This window comes from Bemisia tabaci, chromosome 3 (genome assembly GCF_918797505.1).
Source record: "Bemisia tabaci chromosome 3, PGI_BMITA_v3".
NCBI lineage: Eukaryota > Metazoa > Arthropoda > Insecta > Hemiptera > Aleyrodidae > Bemisia > Bemisia tabaci.
In genome coordinates this window covers 13534171-13556694 of record NC_092795.1, presented here as the reverse complement: position 1 = coordinate 13556694, position 22524 = coordinate 13534171, and the positions used below count along the sequence as shown (strand labels likewise).

At 36.8% G+C, this 22524-nt stretch overlaps 2 protein-coding genes across 13 annotated transcripts in view; one reads left to right on the top strand and one right to left on the bottom strand.

Annotated features, from left to right (window-relative positions):
• Window positions 1-22524, bottom strand: part of LOC109042870 (protein D3) — a 31801-nt gene that overhangs the window by 7478 nt on the left and 1799 nt on the right. Inside the window, exon 1 of one of the 6 annotated variants that reach the window (XM_072297815.1) lies at window positions 11578-11729. The exons of 1 other annotated variant lie outside the window; for it this stretch is intronic. Coding sequence is in view for 3 of the 5 variants with exons in the window: in XM_072297812.1 (XP_072153913.1) it covers window positions 11387-11489 (103 nt within the window). In the remaining 2 variants the exon portion in view is untranslated. 4 more of the 6 variants (XM_072297812.1, XM_072297816.1, XM_072297811.1 and 1 more) reach the window with 4 other exon arrangements.
• Window positions 776-21368, top strand: LOC109042862 (OV-16 antigen). Of its 7 annotated transcripts, none has more exons than XM_072297796.1 (6): window positions 781-1208; window positions 2102-2222; window positions 2759-2896; window positions 4977-5061; window positions 5732-5961; window positions 16836-16959. In XM_072297796.1, the coding sequence occupies exons 1-5, from the start codon at window positions 1026-1028 to the stop codon at window positions 5910-5912; spliced, it is 708 nt and encodes a 235-aa protein (XP_072153897.1). In that variant the 5' UTR covers window positions 781-1025; the 3' UTR covers window positions 5913-5961; window positions 16836-16959. The 7 variants fall into 7 exon arrangements, with proteins under 7 accessions (XP_072153901.1, XP_072153897.1, XP_072153896.1 ...); XM_072297795.1 differs by lacking the exon at window positions 16836-16959 and adding an exon at window positions 13291-13373; XM_072297794.1 differs by lacking the exon at window positions 16836-16959 and adding an exon at window positions 13223-13373 and having other exon boundaries at window positions 783-1208.

Below are 22524 nucleotides of genomic sequence, written 5' to 3'. Positions count from 1 at the left end.
TGAAAATTTGTCGCCACCACCGGGATTCGAACCCGGGACCTATTGGCCTAGAGTCAGACGCGCAACCTTAAACCTTCAACCCAGAGCCGCAAACAGCTGACGCTTGACGATGCTGCGCCGAGAAAATGAACCAATCACAAAATAGCACAGTAATACGTCACTAAAATGAAGAGATCACGTGACTGTTCGTGATTTTTTCGAATCAATCTGAAACTACAACCTCGAATATGAGGCATTTAAGCATAACGAAGCCCTAAAATAGTTTAACCAGGTAATACGTCCGTGCGAGATTGTTATGCTTAAAAGCAAAACATTTCACGAAAACTTTTACGAATACCAGATGCAGAAGAAAATCAAATTTTCCCGGGTGTACCAGAATGGCGTCATTACCCATAAGGCAAAACGGTATGTAGTATAGTACATGTTACATCGGGGGAGTCCAAAGGCTGGAAAGGGCGCATCTGGTACGCAGAAGCGCCCAAAAGGAATGTTTACGAATTTTAGGAGAAATATTCCACTGCTTCCAAATTTGCACTGTTACAGTGTTACATCTTAGAACCGAATTCATGAGCATTAAAAATAGCTATACTGCATAAATCACTGCTAATTATCAATATTCGTTTCACTTAAGCTTCAACGTAGAGTGAAGTCTTTAAAAACTGGATTTTTGCTTTTGTTGACGAAATGTAAGTTAACAAAAGGTGATTCGATTTTATAATCTAAAATCTACTCTCTTTTATCAGCTTATCAAGACAGACGTACATGACTTAAAAAAAGGGTAAATGACCAGTACGAAGCTAATGTTTCTGTTCAAAAGAAGTACACAACTTCTCCACTAAAAAGCTTCAATCCTTTGATTTTTGAGTGCATATATATTGTATGGTTTGGATTGCTCGTAGTTAATGGCATGTCGTGTCTCACAATCGTCCAACCTCGGTCACGAGAAATAAATTTTCATTTTTCTCATTCAATTTATGGTTATATGTACGTTTTAATTTAGAGACGTAGGGAAAAATAATTTTATTATGGCTTTAACCGCGCTAAAACCATCAGACTTTCATGCGGGACGGGTTTGTTTATTTGCCATCTCATTAATTTCATGTCTTTTCAATGTGGTTGTATCGAAATCTATCCTTGCTGAACGATTGTTACTTAAATATGGCATCATTCCTGATGTCATTGACGCAGCACCTGATTTTACCATAGACGTAAGTTTGTTCAATTAACTCATTGGTTTCCCGAATGAAGTATGCTGGTTTACTATCTGCGGCCCTCTCTCAAACCTTGAAAGATTACGAGTACTTTTTTTCCTTCCGGAAATAGTGTTAAACAGATTCCTACCGGGTACTTATGGATCTTAGCACAAGTTACAGGATCGTGTTTTCACACTTACATCCTAAAATTTACCAAAAGCAAGATCCGTAGAACGTTAGGATTCCACCGATAATAATGTGATTGAACTTATCCACATAGAAATATTCTATTTTAGAGACCCCACACTCACGATGTATCAATATGCGGTGTAAATGGGTGAGGCACGAGTTTTTATAGATTATTAATGAGCTATTTGTTGAGTATAAAATAAATTTAATTCGGACAAGTGATGACTGATGAATGCTGAAGTGAGCACATTTTTGCGGACAAGTTTTTGCTAATAATGTTGCTTCGGATCTTGTTACGCATGCATATCTGATTCATACTCACCACTGCAAGTGAATGACAATTGATTAACACATTTTGAGCCAAGATGTGCCTTTGCACCTACAGGGTTATTCAAAAGTCACGCACACCTGGCCATAAGGGGGTGACCTTTTGAAATTTTTGAGCTGCCCCCCGCCTCCCTCCTCCCGAGGGGATCAAAAACTTGATGTACCTAAAAAAGTTTCCCCCTCGGTATGAGGAAAAACGTCTTAAACCGCAAGTCGATATCTTAATTAGAACTAAAGTTATGGCCAATGGTGCGTGACTTTTGAATAACCCAGTATGAAAATTATAAAAAATAAAAACATAAAACACGGAATAAATCAAAAGAAACTGTGGCAAAAATGGGCTTGAATTCCAGTTTTATCTGTTAAAAACCGATTTTTGTTGTGTTTAAAAGGTATCTCATCACAACAGAACGCTCAGAATGGGTGAAAAAATAGACCCGGCAGAAATGCAACGAGTGCCGAAATTAAGGTGGCCGGCAAGGCCTGGCACACTGTACACTTTGTTGATGATTGGTAAGATATTTTTGTGTTTCTTACTTTTACTCTTGCACTTCTCACTTGACACGGACAGTTACTGAGGAGCGGAAGCTATAACTATGGACATTTTGATTATTTCATAAATGAGTACCTTAATTACTTCATCAGCCATAAATGGCTAAAATACCTGAATGCATTCCAGCAGCAACTGTTGGTTGACTGAGAGGGAATAAAAATAGTTGAAAAAGAAATTAAAATTTCCCGGTAAATAAATATAACGAAACTGGGCAGTTTCATAAATTAAGTGGAAAAAGTATGCAGTGAAACAAATCGCACCTGCTTGGTCACGTTAGTATTTTTGTCTTTTTTGCCATAAAAATCCATTAGCAAAGAGTATAAAACATTTTTTTTTGGAATTCGTATGTTCATTATTCTTTAACATAAAGTATTCTCACCCAGAAGTAGGGGAAAAGTCCTTTTTTTGGCGAAAAAAAATCCGGCTTAAATCGTGTTAAAGCTAATCAAGAGATGCTTTATTCTTCATATGATGAAAATTTCTTCTCACTTTTCAGATCCTGATGTTCCTGTTCGTAAAAATCCGACCCTGGCAGAAAGACAGCACTACATCGTGGGAAATATTAAAGGATGTGATTTTCGTCACGGTCAGGAAATGACCGGCTACATTGGTCCATTTTCGGCTAAACATTCTGGTAGGCAATAACTCATATCTTCTCTTTTATTAAACTAGGTATAATTCGATTGATTTTGGAATTTTTTAAAAAATGATTATGCCGCATTCAGCGCGGGAATTTAGAATATTTTGGACTGAAGAACCTTTTTGTGTGTCAAGACCGTCACGCTTTTTTATTTTTGAACCGTATGATATTCTGAGAAATCTGTCTGCCCACTTTATTGATGACTTTATCGACCTTTGGATTGTGCTTTATTGCTGTTGAGTATACTTGCCGTTTTCTTTTTTAAATCTGTCACGACCGTCACAGTTACGGCCGTCACACCGCATAGGATATTTTGCGTGTAAAAAGAATGGAGGAGTGCCTGATAAAGAACGGTACCCGTATTACATTTTTAAGCCTGCTACTATACTTGACTAGGAAAACAAACCGAATAATCATTGTGAATTTCAGTTTTTTGGAGGTAAAATTGGGTATTTTTCGTCAAATTGCCCATATGCCTCCCATGCCGCGCCAACCAGCGACGACACTGTGTTTGGCGCAATGCGTGAAGTATTCTTACAATCTCGTAGGCGCTAATAGGCTCTTCTCGCCAAGCCGCGACCGCAGCCGCACTGATTGTGAGTTTAGCGCAATACGTGAAGTATTCATGCAAACTTGTAGGCGCTCATATGCGGATTGCGCCTACCGGCAGCCGCACCATGTTCGGCGCGATTAGAAACGATGATGATGCAGCTATACTTGAAGGAAACTTTAGAAACAAAGGAGAGATAAGGAGTACACTCAATCATATACACAGTATATAACTGCTGTTATAAGGGCGGAGAGGAGCACTTGTCGGCAAAATCTCGATGTTAGGGATAGAGAGGAAACTTGCATAAGCATGCAATACCTGGCTCCAGGCCGCTGAATCCAGGAATCACCGTAGTTTTTCTCTATCATGCATTCATGCCATGCACAGACTTTGTGGAAAACGAATTTTTCTCTAAAAAAATCTCAATTTTTAAAGAAAATTCGGATTCTTCCAGGAAAAATTGACCTGACCCAGAAAACGGAGGTCACCTTTGGAATCAGCGCTAAAAATCTACCCGAAATCAGTTATTACAATGCACGCAGATTTGCCTGTGTTGACCAGTGGAATCAGTAGAATTACTAGTCTATGTAATTTCACTATAATCTCATGGAAATTCTTTTGGTGTTTACAACTATACTAATATCAAAATTTGAGAATATTTGATAAGTGATTGAAGTAATTGATACTGAGGTCAAATTTTGAAATTTACGGAGTAGAATGGTGCTAAATTTTAGTGACTTTAAGTTCTTCCCTATTTTTTAATTTTTGGAATAACGAATTGAGGACATTCATTCTTCGGTAAAATCTGGCGAAAAAAATAGTTTTGACACGAGCTAATGGTGGTGCAGGATTTTTTTCGGTGGTGGAATAATTTGGTGTGCACTGCGTCGGAAAATTTTAGCTTTGCTGGGATGTTCTGAAGATTGTTCTTATCGTTTAGTCAGCATAAATTGCCACGTTCGAAGCACGCAAGGGCCACTAGTAAGCCAATAAATCTGCAAAAAAATGGAAAAACAACTTAATCAATTCGCAGGAGTAATAAATTTTATCAAATTCACTTGCGCTCTCAATTTTCTTTTAAAACCGAAACACGTTTTGAAGGTTAACACTGCACCTTAAGAATTTGCTGCGAGTCGCAATTATGATCAAGTGATTTTCTTGTCATTTGCCTCATTAAACTTCTCGGAGCATGAAAACAGTTCTGAGCATCAATACACATTTTTTTGCGACAATGAGGCATATTACAGTAACCACGTTCGATATGCATGTAAGTTACATCCTAAGGAAGCTTTTTTTGTTCGGCTAAATGCTTCCCTTTCAGTATCTCTTTCTTAGATTTTCACATTCCCTATATCGAACTCAAGGTAACCTACAACAAGTTAAAGGATTCTCAAAACTCAATTTAATTTAACAGGACTTAATCATTGGTTTAGGATTTCTCACGATTTACCCATATTTTTTCGTGCAGTAGTGTATCCAATTCTTTACTACCGAATCATTGAAATGTATAGTTTTGCTTTTCAGGTCTGCATAGAACTACATTTTTGGTCTACTCACAAAATTCTCATGTACAATTTGACGAACCACGATATCCCTCAGCACGAGACAGGTAAATACTAAACTAGTTTTGTCTTGTCAATTTTTAACATAGCCTTTCATACAAACCACAACTTGTATAAAACCTAATATCACAAATACAATCCTAGTCCTGTGTAAGACATGTCGAAACTACTAGCATCATGTAGACATTGCAATGTTGGAAAATGCCCGCTTATAAATTGACCATAACACAGTGAAGATCCTAAGATACCTCTGTTCCCGAAAAAAAACCATTGCCGTGTGTTTTACGTTGTGCGAAATACTCTAAACATTTTTTTGCAATAATTATACTCGGCTATCTTTGAAAATACATATATTATGTAAAACGGGCATTTTAGAACTGTATATCTTAAGAAAATAGAAGAAAAGGAAACATAATTTTTTTAGTTTAAACCACTGCATTGCATGCTAGACCTAGATTCATAGGAAAATTTAAATCAGTGCCGGAAAAATTAGACACTTAATTAAATTTCGTGCAGGAAGATATTATATAGGTACTTAACTGATATTACGTAAAACTGTTGGATGAAAATCCCCATTTTTCTAGTGATACGACCCAGCATATTTACGTCAAATTTTGCGACTGCTCAATCAATTGCCGCCCTGAAATATCCTGTAAGTTTAGCCGCGTGTAAGTATACCTTTACCTATAATGAATAATGTTTTCCTTATTTTCGCAGATCGTTCAAGCAGAGGTATAAGTTCTCGGCTCGCAAGTTTGCCGAGAAATATAACCTAACTCTCTTTGCTGTAAATTTTTTCATGACGGGATGGCCTTTGTACCAAGGTACTCGGAGACCGACTGCACCTAAATACCATCCGTTTCGGGAACATTTCGCACCATCACCCATGGAGATGTAAACGGCGCTTGAAACCGAATCTACAACCATCAAAGACATTACTCATGGAGGTAGACATTTCCTTGATAAATTGAGTATCACTTAATATTACCTTAACAGGGATACGCTCACCTATTGGAGTGATTAGATCCGGTTTAGAACATTTTAAATACCTTAAATTTCACTCAAAGAAATCGTCGGTCTCTTAAAAAAAAGTGTGAATCGATATAGTATGGGTTTTCAAGGCATGTCCGTTCATGCGACTGTTGTGTGCCCCAACATGCCTATATCTATCTATACCAGCCTGGCGCCTGTCTCTCCTTTTCATCCTCTCAACCCCGCGCCAGGCACCTCCCTTGTCCGCGATTCCGCGACCTCGGAACTCCCGTTAGCCCGGTACCGCCTGGCACGGATGATTCCCTACCTGTTTCTTTCCCGGCTTTCCCTTCATGATGAGCATCCCCTTGAACAGCAACCAGGAGAGTAGACCCACACTCTGATTTTGGCATCGCTAGGGCCACCACGCCGCGCCGGGATCGCGACCTCCTGACATAGTCACATAGCAGTTAGATTTGTTGTCACCTCACTGTACGCCTATCGACTTATACATAGTTTGTACCCACGATACCTGTAGTTGTCTTTTCGTTCATTCATCATACCCATATTCGGTACCACCACGGTACACCTACGTACACTGGCCCAGCACCAGAACATTACAGTGGCGCAGTCGGTAAAAGAACTACTCCCTTGAAAAGAACTCTCCCAACCATTCTGGCAGTCGTCTGGCAGTCGAAAAGAGGATGAGAAGACGGACATCCGAGCACTTCGCCTATTTTCTGGACATACTTCCATCAGGACTGCATCGTCGCGAAGTTTATCGAAACTAAACATTTTCTGGATACACTACGGCCAAGACCACACCGCCCAAAGTTCAACGTTTCAAAGCTCATCGAAATTTTGTGCAACATGTGTAATTTAGAAAACCCATCGCATTTTCTAAGTGTTTTTCTTCCCTCGTTTTCCGGTGGTGACAGACACAATTATGGCGAATTCGTTGAATCATGTGAAACTATCATTTATTTTACCAAGCCTTTGCTTCGAGAGCAAGTAGTCTCTCAAATTTTAATTCCAAAATTAGCTTCAAATCTTAGCCATAAATTAAACGCAAATTCCATCAATTCTTGGGAAACTCTCAAGCATGCTTTAATTTACAACTTTCAGAGTGATTTAAAGTCTAAGTTACGGGAAAATTTTGGTAAGTACTGTCCGCAGTGTCAAACTACAGAACATAATCATTTAAATTGTAAAATTTGGGTAAGTCTGAATGTAGACACTATCTCTGATGCTAAACCTCCTTGTGCATTCTCCACGGATGAACCTCAATATTGTCTAAGATTAATAGAAATGGTTTCTCCCAGAATTTCAAAACTTACTGAAAACGAATATGATTTCTTAATTTGTGTATTTAATTTCGTCAAAAACGCCCTTTCCGAGCAAGCTGCAGTATGCTTCTTTCTAGTCATAAGTGAAAGGTTACCTCCAGTTATTAAAAATAAAATTCCAGAAGACTCATTTGAAAATTTAGAAACTTTTATGGAGACTCTGAACAAGCAGAAGCAAAAGAAAACATCTTCAATTTCTAACTCAAAATTCGCATATCCAAATAGGAATGTAGGATTTTTATCAAGCTACAAATATGATTCAAATCTCGATCAACTTTCAAATTCCATTTCCAACTGTACTTCTATTTTTGTTCCTGAATCAAATTTTACATCAAATCCTGATTCTTTTTCTTTCGAAACTCCAGACCATCGATTAAATCCTGATTCAAATTTTAAAACTACTTTTAAGTCGATCACTTCCTCAATTCAAATTTTCATTCAGTTTAAGTCAGTCGTTATTCAATCTGATTCAAATTTTAAACTACTTTTAAGTCGATCACTTCCTCAAATTCAAATTTTCATTCTAGTTTTAAGTCAAGTCGCTATTCAAACCCTGATTCAAATTCTCATACGAATTTTGATAGTATTAATTCAAATTCTCCTTCAAACTTTGGATCAAATTCTGATACAGATATTGAACCTAGTCTTAAGTCAAAAAATATTTTAAATTCTAATAATTTGAGGCCTTTGAACTCGCACTCAAATTCTCAATCTAGTTTTAAGTCAAATTCGCCTTCAAATCCTCATGATATTTCTTCGAATTCTGATTCGCATTCAAATTCTAACTCTAGTCTTAAGTCAAAATCTGCTTCAAATCCTAATGATTTCAAGCCAAATGCTCATTCGCATTCACATTCTTACTCTAGTTTTAAGTCAACATCTCCTTCAAATCCTCATCATATCGAGCCGAATTCTGATTTGCTTCATTCAAATTCTTACTCTAGTTTTAAGTCAAACTCTCCTACAAATCCTCATGATATTAGGCCGTACTCCGAATCGCATTCAAATTCTGACTGTAATGTTAAGTCTAGTTTTACTTCAGATCCTCCTGAATCGGATCCCACATCTAAAGAAGGTCAAAAACTCCCTTCTAATAATTTTAATGTTAATCTTAAGGAAAATCGAAATCAAAATAATTCTAATCAAATCAAAACTCTTAGTTTTAAGCAAACGTTGCATCAAACTTCATTGTCCGAGGATTCTTGCAAACGTACATTTAGTACTACTAGGCATGGCATAGATAATCATAGTATCGATAAGCATAGTATTGATAATCTTTCCAATACTCTGAACTTATCTGAAAATACTACTTCTTCGCCTGATCCTTCGATCGATTCAAGCACTACTTCCATGTGTCCCAACTTTAACCTTAGACCTACAGATTCTACCTTTGAACTCACCAAGTCATTGTTAAATCTTGATCTTAAATCTTCTATGAACAACTCAAGGTCATTACATTTAGATTCTAGCTCAAATTATGTTCATGAAAATCAAAATTTTCTCAAACCTGTGTACTCTGAAATTTCTTCTTCTGCTTCAAAATCTTCTATTAGCTATTCATCAAGTAGTGACACTTTCAACTCTTCTAACGTTCATCCTGTTACTTCAGACTCTAAAACATACGTTCTTGAAAATCGAAATTTAATAACTACATTTTTCCCAGATTTAAAGACAAAACCTTCAAAAAGCAAAAATACTAACTCGCGTTCAAGTCGCATACATCATGATATTCAACAGCACCCAAGTTATCGCTCCCCTTCAACATTTGATAATCAGCAAAACTCAAGCTCGTTATATTTTCCTTATTGTAATTTTATCCCAAAATCTGATATCAACATTCGATTTAATCACCATCCGAATAACCTTCAAAAATCTGAAAATCAACGCTTTAAAGATAAAAGTAACAAGAACTCCAGTCCAAATTTGTATTTTCAACCATACAATTTAATCAAAAATTTTCAGAGCAATTCTGTCCCCAATCATCAATCCAAACAATTTCAAAACAAAATACAGTCTAACTCCAAAAATTATGTTAGTTCCGAGGCTAAAAATAATCGCTCTGAAAACCGAGGAAGGACTTCAAAAGTTAAATCGCCTAATTCACATCCATCACAAAAATCGACAAAAAAGTCGCTCCCAAAACCGCAACACACTGGTAAAATTAAAGATGAAGTGTTAACTAAAACGCCCATAGTTTCCTCTCCTAACAATCTTAAATCCAATAAAACCACAAGCGAACGTTCTCTCGATAAATCAAAGTGTAATTCATGTTCTAACGTCAAAATTAAATTAGATCCAGCCATATTCATTTTCTCAGCTCTTTTTCTAAGCGAGTCCGTTTTCATCACCACGCTACTGCACTTACTTCTGATCCTTCATTTTCTCCAAGATTCTGTTAAAATCTCTGACAACAGTGTTTTTAAGAAACTTTTAAACATGCTCTCCAACCTACCCTTTAAACTGCTCACAAAATTGCACTCATTCCCTAAATTTCACTCGGCAAATTTCAACGTAAATAATCATCACCCAGCTACGAACGAACATAAAAATGAAAACCCCAATTACATTCGAAAAAGTAATCAGCGATCTTCAACCTGCGTTTCTCACTCACATTAATTCGTCTTCATTTCAATTCAACATACATTACATTTCTTCTGTTTTCTCCAGACTATCTCCTTACGTCTTTATCTACATTCTATATTCTTTAATCTTCTCTAAATTACCTCCATCATTCATGTATTCTATACTACCTCTTCATTTTTCAATTATCCAATTTCCTTTAAAAAAAAAAAAAAAAAAATTAAAATTTCTTCAAAATTTTAATTTTTTTTTTTTCTCACATGGAGGGAGGAGTGTTGTGTGCCCCAACATGCCTATATCTATCTATACCAGCCTGGCGCCTGTCTCTCCTTTTCATCCTCTCAACCCCGCGCCAGGCACCTCCCTTGTCCGCGATTCCGCGACCTCGGAACTCCCGTTAGCCCGGTACCGCCTGGCACGGATGATTCCCTACCTGTTTCTTTCCCGGCTTTCCCTTCATGATGATCATCCCCTTGAACAGCAACCAGGAGACAGTAGACCCACACTCTGATTTTGGCATCGCTAGGGCCACCACGCCGCGCCGGGATCGCGACCTCCTGACATAGTCACATAGCAGTTAGATTTGTTGTCACCTCACTGTACGCCTATCGACTTATACATAGTTTGTACCCACGATACCTGTAGTTGTCTTTTCGTTCATTCATCATACCCATATTCGGTACCACCACGGTACACCTACGTACACTGGCCCAGCACCAGAACATTACACGACATTAGGCAATTGGTTTCGAATTTGATGACCATAGTTGTATGTACGGTGCCGCAGAGTCCAGTTTCAAAAGAACCCCTCACCCTTCTCCGCGGAAATGTTGATTAACTATGTATTTTTGTATGTATGTATGTATGTATAAGCCTTTTTTGAGGTGCGCTAGGGCGCTCTGCGACGCCTACCCGCCACTGGAATCTGTCATGGTAGAGATCCTCCGGGAGCTGGCATCTCTTCATCTCTTCACAGATGCCCTCTGCCCACCGTTTGGCTGGACGCCCTCTCCGTCGCCTACCTGGCGGGACCCACTCCATCACCTTCTTCGGCAACCTGGTATCAGCCATTCTCTGTCCATACCCATACCATACCAATTGCTTGGTCATGATATCGTGCATAATAGTCCCCTCAACGCCATTTATCTCTCGTGCACGTTCATTCCTGACGTGTTCTCTCCTCGAGATACTAGCCGATCTTTGCCAGAAATCCATCCCTGTCGCCTTGAGCATTTCTTGGGTCCGCTTCTTCAACTGCCACACTTCAATGCCATTGGTGATTATGAGCTTGACAACCAAGAATAGATACCGAGAATAATAGAATCGAGGTGGGCCATTTTGATAAATTCACCTAATCAAAAATAAGAGGTGGTAAAAAAATATCCAGATTACGAAAAACTCAATAATTTTGACGATTGAATTTCCATAAAACATAATATAATCGATTAACAAAATATTATTGAAAATTGGTTACCTTTTCCACAATTTATCATAAAAATCATCCCACATAGTGTTATGAGGTAGTCTCCAAAATAAAAGGCACTCTCCCGCCATCCTGTGGATGAATTATTATGCATCGTTAAATCGCTGTAGCCTTCTACCTAGTACTCGATGGGTTGAGAGTAAAATGTGGTCAATATGAGTTGAGTACTGAAAACTTCGTACCTCAATTGCAGCCAGACTTCCTTGAAAAACTTATGGAGAGATGAAACCATATTCACGCTATGTGAAAGGAACTTGAAACAAATTAGTTGAGCTTATAAACTACTTTGTTGTTTTATCAGACTATCAATAGAATGATGTAACTGACGCTTAAAGTCTGAATCACACATGAAAATTAGGAACAGCCCCGAAAAGCAAAAGAATAACTTCTCGAACTGAAAAGAATCAACCAACATTGCTCACAATTTTTTTTTAGTCATTTCTGCATCATATGGGCATTACTTCAAACGTTGTCATAATATGTGTCGTTTCATTCTAAAATGTTTGGAATAATTGAGTTTTAGGAACAGATTGTGCGAAGATCTGAATTTTTTAAAAAAAAAAATTGTGGTTAAAAAACTGTAAAAAATAGTAGTTATAATTTACACTCCTACATTTACCACTTTATTTTACAGGAGTGGATTCTAAAGTAAGTGAGCCCATCTCTTTTTCCTTGGAAATCATCTACATGAGATAACAACGAAAATCTGTACTTAAATGAACATGCATAACCTCGATTCTTGAGGAGGGTCTTTTTTTAAAGTTCATCAAATGTGTTGCTTACTGATTTTCTGTATCTTTCATGTAAAAGAACGTGCTCATCCTACACGGCAAAGGGCCATCAAAAAGTCCTGAAGGACTCCGTAACTTTTGAAAAAGTTGGAATGGAGAAATGAAATTTTGGTTGAGTCCATATAGTTTGAAGGAAGCTACTTATTTTGAGACACCTCAAATTAATAAGGAGACCAACCTCTGGGGTGTCCTGGATCCCAATTTTTAGGTCAAATGGCAACGTCCTTCCCGCCTTTCGGTACAGAATTGAAACGAAAATAAGAAATGTTGAATTCTCGTCTCGATAACAAGTTAATCCATCACCACTTAAAATGGCGGCCGATCAAAGTTCTTCAAAGTTCAACTTTTTCATGCCTACCATTTGGACTAATAATTAGTGACCTCTGATTTTCACTAATGAGTGTAACTGTGTATTCTGTTTCTAATAATTGCGATCTTTTAAACGGGATGTCATGAATTAAAATTTAACCTAGAGGGTCTGGTCCCGAGTTGGACATTTTCTTTTTTCAAAAATCGCGATTGGATGATTAAGTTGGATAGAGAATAAAACGTGAAACTTTTCAGCGAGAACCAGAGTTCAATAACTATCGTCACCCAACCTACTGGGGGCTGGCCCGATGAAGTTGAAATTTGCAGAATTTAATACTGGCCACCATAGTGAAAGGATGATGGACAAAGACTTGTGATCTAGACCAAATTCCGCATTTTTTATGTTCTTTATAGTGATCCATTACAAATTTCTATCGAGTGAGAAGTATTTAGTTCATGAAAAGAGGGTACGAGTAGAGATGAAAGAATATGAAAAATTCTCAATCTCTCGTCATCTGATAGGTTAAGTTTTAAAATACTATAGGCTTGCCAGACAACGTGAGTTGGCATAGCACGCGCACGCTCATTTAAACACCAATTATGCTTCTTCAGCATTGATAATTTTGAGTAAAAAGAAGGAAAAGTTTTTGAAAAGCTTTTAAGTATTCATTAGGGAATTTTAAAATATAACTTCATCTAACTTATTCAAATTTTATTATTTTTTCAGTTTTACTTGTATATATTCGAGACCAGAGAGTATTTGAGAAGGAGAGACTTAACTATGATTCGTATTAGATTTAAATTCACAGGGAACTGTCTGAGGTGTTACTTTTCATTCGTCATCTCAATCATTGTGTGCCTCTTCAAGATGGTTACATCTGCAACGAACAATATCGATCACACACTTCGCTATCATGGTATTATACCTGACATCATAGATGTAGCGCCTAAATTTGTTATAAATGTAAGTATGATAGAAATAATTTTTTTGAATCACTTCGGTAAAAACAAAGAACTTTCATCAATGGGAAATTTTTTGATCATTTCATCTATCATTAAAAAAAAATTATAAAAAAATAAAAAACTGGACGTTCAATTGGACCGTTTAGTTTGAAAACGTATTATCTCCAAAAATCTTGAATTATTAGCCCTCGTCTTCCCGACCATTTTTTTCTACGCTAATGCCCGACCAGGGCCTCGGAGGCCCTCTGAGGCCGTCGGCCTCGTGCCTCTGGGAGGCACTTATTTTTTGTCGCTTTTTCTCTAGTTTACACGTTATATCCCTTTTCTACTTTTTGTTTTCACTAAAAAATAATTTCTTGCATAACCTCCTCACCTCCCCCCCCCCCCCCGCTCAAGCTCTGAAAATTCCAAGTTCCTGATTTTCATACAAGTATATTATTCATTTTTCTTGTTTTGATTTAATTTTCCATGAATTATTATTATTTTAGCCTTTATATACAGTATCTTTCATAACTATGTGTCATAAAATGTTTTGGTGAAGTGAAAGAGGGAGGGGGAGGGGAAAAGTTATAAGAATGTACTCAACCGCTTACGGCGCGTCAACTCTTAACATCATGGTTTTACTGATTAGGTTGTGGTTATAATTTTAATTTTGATTTTTGATTTTGAATGCAGTACTCTCAACTCTTCAGTATTCCATCCATCACTCCAACCCTCTCTCTTTTCCATCAAAACAATGAGAAAAAGAAAAAAAAATGGCAAAACTTCCAAAAATAATTTTATAAAAAATCGCATAATTCACAGAAAATACCATGTGAGTTATTCATTTTTACAAAACTAAAGTAAAAAATTTGCTAATATCAAATAGCCTGCTTGGTTTGTTCATTATGTTTTGCATTTTTTTCAATTTTTTTTTGTTTTTTTTTAGTTTTTATCATATTTTGGAAACATTTTCTCTGCGTGGGACACTTTCTAACAACTGAGGCTTCTTTTTTTTTCTCTTTTTTCTTTATTTTATTTAGGTTTGAGAGACAAATAGGACAATGTAAAAGAATAAAATATTTTTTTTGAATCATATTTTTATTCAGTCTTATTTCATCAGTCATAAAGTAGAAAATAAGAAAATATGTAAGGAAAGAAAAATTCTAAACTGATTGGAAACATTTGAAAATTCAGTCACAAAAAAATACAATATCTGAGGAATACCTCTACATTTTTGAAAGAGGGAGATAAGTGCCTACAGTTAAAATTTTACTGCCTGTTAGAACCTTTGAAATCATGAAATACCTAACATAATAGCTATTTACAAAAACCAAGAACACATTACGTTAGATAAATTTTCAAAAAAAGAAACACAAACTTAGCGCAAAAACAAACGTAAAGTAACTAAAGTACTGGTAACGAATGCGAAGAAACTAGCACAAGGTAACTAACTTAACATGACTAAGGCAGGAAAAGTATTGACTAAGTAAAAATAAAATCAGTCTACTCATTAGATTGGCAGGTTTCACAAATAATACTACTATGCTCTCCACACACAGTTGACTTGCACTTGTAACAGCACACTTTAGATTTTCTGTGTTTTCCATAAGGACACAGTGAGCACCTTTTTCTTTTTTTTGGTTGGGGCTCTTCGTCATCTGAAAGTTGATCAGGCAAGCGACGCTTAATACCACTTAACTCCAAAGCCAGCCTCGTCTCTTTTCTCAGTAAGGTACTTTCATTACGTGTAATCATTTGCGGCGTTATGAGCTGTTCAACTAAGCCCCTCAGAAAAATTTTACGACACTTTTTTACTTTATGCCAGTTTAATTCTGGATGTTGCATCTCAAAAATTCTGAATGCATTCACTCCTGCAACATCCAAGATATTATAAAAAAAAGCAAAGGGCCACCTTCTGGTCTGGCGTTTAGCAGTGTAAGTCCGCACCAGTTTGTCAACAGTGTCCACACCCCCTTTTGTTTTGTTATAATAAACCACAATTTCAGGTTTATTTTTTAGCGTTTCTACAATGGCTGTGTCGTTGTGAACTGTACTAAGGAGAACTACACTTCTATTTTTTTTTGGCACATAGCTAGTCATTGTTATATTATTATGGAACCCAAAAATTGACGAATGCTTTGCGCGGTCCCGACTTGGTTTCATAATGGGCGGCACTTCTCTCCTGTTTTGTTTCACCGTACCTACTATGGTTGTGTTAATAGAAAGTCATAAAAGAGTGTCATAAAATGAATAAATAGCTGAGTTCAATGTAGAACTGGCAAGTTTATATGATGAAAAGTAAATGCAAACTATTTGATGAATGCATCCCACATGATAAATACTCCTACATTTTGAATGATAAAATAACAAAAAACATTACTTACTTGAAAAAAAAATGGTCTTGTTTCTTATCAATTTATCTTGAACATCGGCGATAATCACATAACCTCAAAACAAAACAATAACAAACACTAGTGCCAACTATCATGGCGAAATAAAACAAAAATTCCCTCTGAATTGACAGCAGGGCCTGGGAGGCCCTGGTTGGGAAGTCACGGGGTAGAGGTGAAAAAAAAATTACTGTGCCTAGAATTTTTTTTTTTTTTTTTATAATTTCACTAAAATATTGTTTTTGAAGGTTTTTGTAGAGATGTCACAAAAGCACAAAATTATAGATAGCTTTGAGAAGAAATGCCACAAAAAACAAACAAGCCCAGGGCCTCTCAGGCCCTGGTCGGGAAGACGAGGGTTAGGAGATGAAACGATTCATTCCAAGGATGAAAAGGAGATTTTTGAGAGGGAAAAATTGATACAAGGGGATAGTATCGATAGGCATTAACGAGCCAGAATTGGATGCCATGAAGATTGGAGTATTTGAAATGAAAAAATATTGCGTATCTCCAAATTAATTTTTTATGTCTAGTATCGGTAAATGAGAATTATGAAAACCCCTTCTAAAGTTTCATCAGATATAGAGGTCTTAAAGAAGGAGTCAAATTTTTCTGAAGTAAGGAAACTGAGTTTACGAGCAGTAAATCGAGACTTCTGGGAGTACTAAGCTTCTTTTCCTGGTTGTTTTGTGATTATCAGTATCAGCTTCCAAAGGTGCAGCTACTCCCAGAGAAAACAATCCTGTTGAATAGTGAAAATTAAAAAAAAAAAAAAAAAAAATGTGGAGATTATCTATCTTCATCATGTTTTCCAATTCACCCGAGTAGCTTTAAAATCTTCGTGTGAACCTTTATAATAATTTTCACATCAAATATAATGCATTTTCGTTTGAGGTCGAATTTTCTGTTAAAATGGAGGACTTGAACGACATTTGTTTTAAAACAATACTATAGGACAGCATGTACCACTATTCATTTAATGATTAAATCATATTTATGTCTCAGATCTCATATAAGAGGAATGACCGCCTTCGAATGGGTTTCAAAGTAGACCCTGGTGGCATGCAGCATGTCCCATGGGTCGAATGGCCCGTGGAGGCTGGAACTTTCTATACGCTATTGATGATTGGTAAGCTATTTCTGTGTCTTATATCGCCTTACTTGTGTAAAAAGCCTACAATTTGCAACGAGATAGTATTTAATGAGCGAGAATCGTTGTCTCTATACTTGTCAGTTTTGGTAAAATCTAATGTCGAAGTATAGCCAACTGTATATAAAATAACTAAATTCTGTACACTCTTGCTTTTTTCCTGAGCTTGCATATAATTTTCCTTTCAAATTTTCGTGATTAGTATAATTTTAACATGCTCATTATATGTCTTGAGTATGAAGGATATTTATTTATGTCTCATATAGTATTTTAATTCTAACTGAAAATTGAAGGGGTATACCTGTACTAAAAATAAGAGAGAAGATATTATTAAATAAATTGAGCAATTAGTCACATCTCTGCATGATTCATTTATATTGGATGCAATTTGTAAAAATGAATACCAGAACTCTTTTCCTGCCTCAAAGTTTGAGCTTCAAATGCATTGGTCAAAGCGTTTGTCAACTTTAAAAGCACCTTCATCAAAATCATATGAATCTCACTTAGGTACTTCCTCCATCAGTGACACATTTCAATTACCATGCCTTATACAACTGTCTATTACATTTATTTTGTGTCCGATCTCAAAACGCCTCCTAATTCAAGTCATTAATTTCTTCTCTCGTATTAGGTTAGAGGAAGGGATTTCGACTCTGCAGATAACAGTTAGAGGGAACTCATTTTGGCACCACCAGTTAGTGAGGGGCGTGCGGTATGACGCAGTCAAAAAAATTGTGATTATAATTTTCGAATTACTTTCCGTTCTATTGTATTTATACAATTTTAAAGAATGGATAAATTTGAGCGATTTTATTCTATTCTGAGCTTGCCCTAAAAGTGAGCAAGATTTTCCAAAATTGTTTTATTTTTCGATAGCTTTATTTTAAAAATAATGTTTCAACGAATAGTTTGAGCCTTATGGTGCCTACCAGCTGGTGCCGCCAGTTGCTTAGATTGTTGTGTTAAAATTCGTAGAAGCAAATCATGTATTTTCTAATTCACATCCTAATTCTTTGTTACCAGATCCTGATGTCCCAGTTCGGAAAAATCCGTCTGCGGCACAAAGGCAGCATTGGATTGTTGGAAACATACCACGCAATGATCCCCATCATGGCGAAACGATCACAGATTACATAGGCCCTATTTCGCCGAAAAACTCAGGTTGGAAACGATATAGCTTTCCACACTATGAAAGATTAATTGTGGTGTTATATTTAGTTCCGAGGGGAAAAGTTACAAGTGGTGATAGTTGTTAAATGGTTTTTCTTTTTCATTGTAGAAAGAAACTTATTTATTCATGACCAATCCATAAGATGAATGTTTAATCTTTTTCATCGCACTCTCAGTAACACGCTAAGCTAATACAATGAATTAATGACACTCAAATTTAGGAAAATTACATGGATTAAAGTACTTTATTCTTTACAATTGCCAGATTTTTTTTTTTTTTTTTTTTTGAAAAATCAATTATTCTATACTAGACTGAATTCAAGTTTAGCTCTTTGATAAATTTTACGCTAAAGACACAGGGTTTTGGTTTCAAAGTACGACCTAAATATTGTGGGACTAGTGTCCAAAATTCAATGCATCTTTACCATGAACAACAATTTTGGATGAACCTTTCATTGACATAACCAAAAAATTAATGAGCTATCATTTTACTTTTTAGGACTTCACATAGGACTACATTTCTTGTCTATTCTCAAAATTCACGCATAAATTTCACAGAGCCAAGATTATCTTTACTAGATAGGTATATATTTGCAATTTCTCAATTTCTTTACTTTTATTGCGAGTTTTTGAACTTATGGCTTGTCGTCTCTACATATGACATCACAAAATAAGAAAAACATGCTAGATATTCTATAGTATTTTCTGAAGACTAATACATTTCATTCTTGAATTCAAGCTGTAATCTTAATGAGTTTATGTGCAATTTGCTTTGAATTTCGAGCTTTAACTGCGATCAGCTATCATATTGAGTGTACGGATGATTTTCAAGATATCTATCTTCATCACGTTAAATCGAAAAAGTGAGATTTAAGTTCTAGGCAAAGAACACTCCAAATTTCAAGGAATATACAATAAAGTGATTGAGACTTTGGTCACTGTTGTTTCATAACAGGACTTCAAGATGCATTTTGATTCGAAAATTTTGAGCCCCGAACATTGCATTTTAAAATTGCAACTATCTTTTTTTCAAAACTGCATTTTTCGGGCTGCATAGGTACTTAACATTTTCATATATTCCGTTTAGATCGTTATTTTATGGGTGTTCAATGCGCCAACTTGCGTAACAATCCTCTGAGCAGTAATTCGATAGGTTAATTATTATAAGTTGTTCGGCATTAAGTGTTTTTTATGGCGTTGACAAATAGATAAAACTGAAAAATGTTGAAATTTTAACGACCTTGAAATTGGACTCTCTGTATCCTTTCAGGAGCAACGTAAAAGCTATTCTTATAAATGACACCCCCCCCCCTCCATAAAGTGCTCCCCTATGAGGGTGGGTATTGCTATGGGTGAGCCAAGGATAATGATTCCTCATTACAAAATAAAGACTAAATCAAAATATTGCTTGATTATATATTAGATTACAATTTTATACAAATATTTTACCGAGTATAAATCAGATGTGAGTGAGGAGATTTTCAAACATGCTAACTTTAACAGGTGAATAATTAAGACTTCCTTTTTTTCGAGGCAGTTTTTCCGCATTTTTCATTTTCCATTTTTAACTATAGTTTAATTCAGATCCGTGCAATAGTCTCTCTGTGAACAGTATTGTATCCCTCATTTTTGGAACATGCTTCAATTGATGTTTGCAGGTTTAGCATGAAGAAGAGGTACAAGTTCTCCGCTCGTAAGTTTGCCGAGAAGTATAACCTGACGCTATTCGCCGTAAATTTTTTTCGCACAGGGTGGCCTCTGTACAGTTACGCACCAAAGAGTGGATCATCATCTAGATCTCTAAACAATCCAATCAGAGATAATTTTGCACCATCGCCCGAGGTCATGGAGGTATGAACAAGACTAGAGGTGACATCAACTGTCATTCGAACAATATTTTACGAACATATAGACTAAATTATGAATTAGTTTTCGCATTTACCAGTAACTTAGCAACATAGAGCACATAGAGTCGTAATGTAAATGGGAGAGCTGGCGCCATGTTCTGCTCGACGAGTTCCGAGCCCGGTGTGCGCCGAGTTCGGGTCACTTTTTCGATACATGTTCGATCCAAAATGACGGTGTGGAATACGTGGTGATTCCTATCTTCTTTGTTTACATTGGATGGCCGGGTACCCATGTATCGCTAACAATCGATTATGTATCGAAAAAGTGACCCGGCGTCACACAGGAGCCTCGGAATTCGGGACCTGGAAAATGCTTATAAGCGGCGCCAGCTCGACCACTTACATTACGATACTTGGTATATTAGTCGAAAGTTGGTTCAGTAATTTCCATTGCATGAATTGTGTTCTACACAATTTTGATGAAAAAACATGCAGCAGAATGCTTCAATTCATACCTTGTCTACTATTCTATCCTAAAGGTATTCTTGCGGGAAAATCTTGTCACTGGGATTAGCGAGGAAATTGGTAAAGCATAGTGCACATTTCTCTCTATTTTTTGGCAGTTTTTTCTATCATGCTATGATTTAATAATTCCCGTGATTTATCCCGTCTATTAATTCCCGCGATTATCTGAACTAAAACCAATTCTTTTTGGTTCTTTTCCCTTCAATTCTCAATTCAAATTTTAAAATTGCGATAACTTTTTTGGTCGATGATATTTGGAAAAACGGATTACACCACGTGAAAGAGCGCGAAAAATCAGGTCCTGATACTACTGCACGAAATTTTCCAGAGACGCGTCATTTCGACGCAACAGAACTTTGAAAAAGTTTCAGATTTTCGAAGCTCCTTGCTGAATAGGCAATTTTTACTGCAGGGACTGTTAGAAAATTGCCTATGGAGCAAGGGACTTTGAAAATCCCGAAACTATCGCGACGGATTCATCCTTTAGAGTTATGAAGCCCCTTGCTCCGTAGGCAATTTTCTAACAGTCCCTGCAGTAAAATTTGCCTACTCAGCAAGGAGCTTCGAAAATCTGTAACTTTTTCAAAGCTCTGTTGCGTCGAAATGACGCGTCTCAGGTTGGCTTCCCTTATGCAAAACGTGATGTAAGTAATAATTAAAATCGCTTCGTTCTCTTCCTTCCTTTGAAATCAAGCTCTGTAAAATATTATTGTAATACGACATAATAAATATCAGCGAGTATTTCCTTATTATAATTCTTTAATTTTTTTGGCTTTAAACCAAAAAATGTTGAAAGTTTTTCAATTTGTCCAAAACTTACAATAAATCTGCTTTGTTGAATACTGACGAATTCGTTTTTTTAATAAATTAATCTCGACGCACCCTTGTTGCCAGTGCGACCCACCATTTATGCCAGGAAAAATCTATTCGAGATTATTTTAGAGTAATCTTTCGTCTGCTTTGGGGGATATTACTACAGATTTCTTTCAAAGGTCTATGGTCATTCAAATGATCTCTAGAGAGTAAGGCAAACCGTAAAACCAAAACTGTTAAAACGAGATGACGAAATATGCATGTTAAAACTAAATGACCCAGCCTCTTGATTGCGAGCTATCTTCGTAACCTTACATCCATAAGAAAACCAGATATATTTTTCATGAAGTTTTAAAAGAATATCTTTTACCGCCAAGGAGAAATCGCAAATTTTATGAGATGATAATGCTTGTTTGAGTTCCTCGCAAATGAGTTGACGGAAATTTGAAACCGCGCAAGCCGAGATTCAACAGAGGGACTACACTTTGCAGGGCCGGATTAAGGGGGTGGCCACATGGGCCGCGGCCCATGGCGGCAAAATTGGGGGGCGGCAAATTTTGCAATTTTTTTAAATGCAGGTACAAAAAAATCGGATTCAGAAAAAAATTACAAACAAAAAAAGGTGACAAAATCTCTCATTTCCTGAGAATTCACTAATTTCTAATTTTGTCGTATTGCGGTGGTACAAAAGACCGCGCACCAGTTTTTTTCGCGCATTAGTTGAGTTAAGAGAGAAACCAAACACGTATAATTTGGCCTGGAGCGGCGCTGCACAAGGAGAAATGATGACGAGGACTTGAGATTAAAAGGAGAAGCCCTCGACGCGGCGATCGGCATGAAACACATATTAGCGCCTACGAGACTGCATGAATACTTCACGCATTGCGTCAAACACAGTGCGGTCAACAGCGGTCGGCGCGGCGTGAAACGCACAGTGCCTACAAGACTACATGAATACTCCACGCATTGCGCCAAATACAGTGTAGTCAGCGCGGCACGCCGGCGGAAGTTAAAATATTATTAAACCACATTAATCTTTTAGTTCAAGAGCCCGACGATATTTTGTGACAAAGTTGGGACGCAATTTTGACCATACTCAAATCTGAACCGACACGGAAAATGGTTGTCTGCCACGCGTTGTCACGCACTACAACGTGGCGAATCATCATTTTCAGTGCCAGTGCATGTG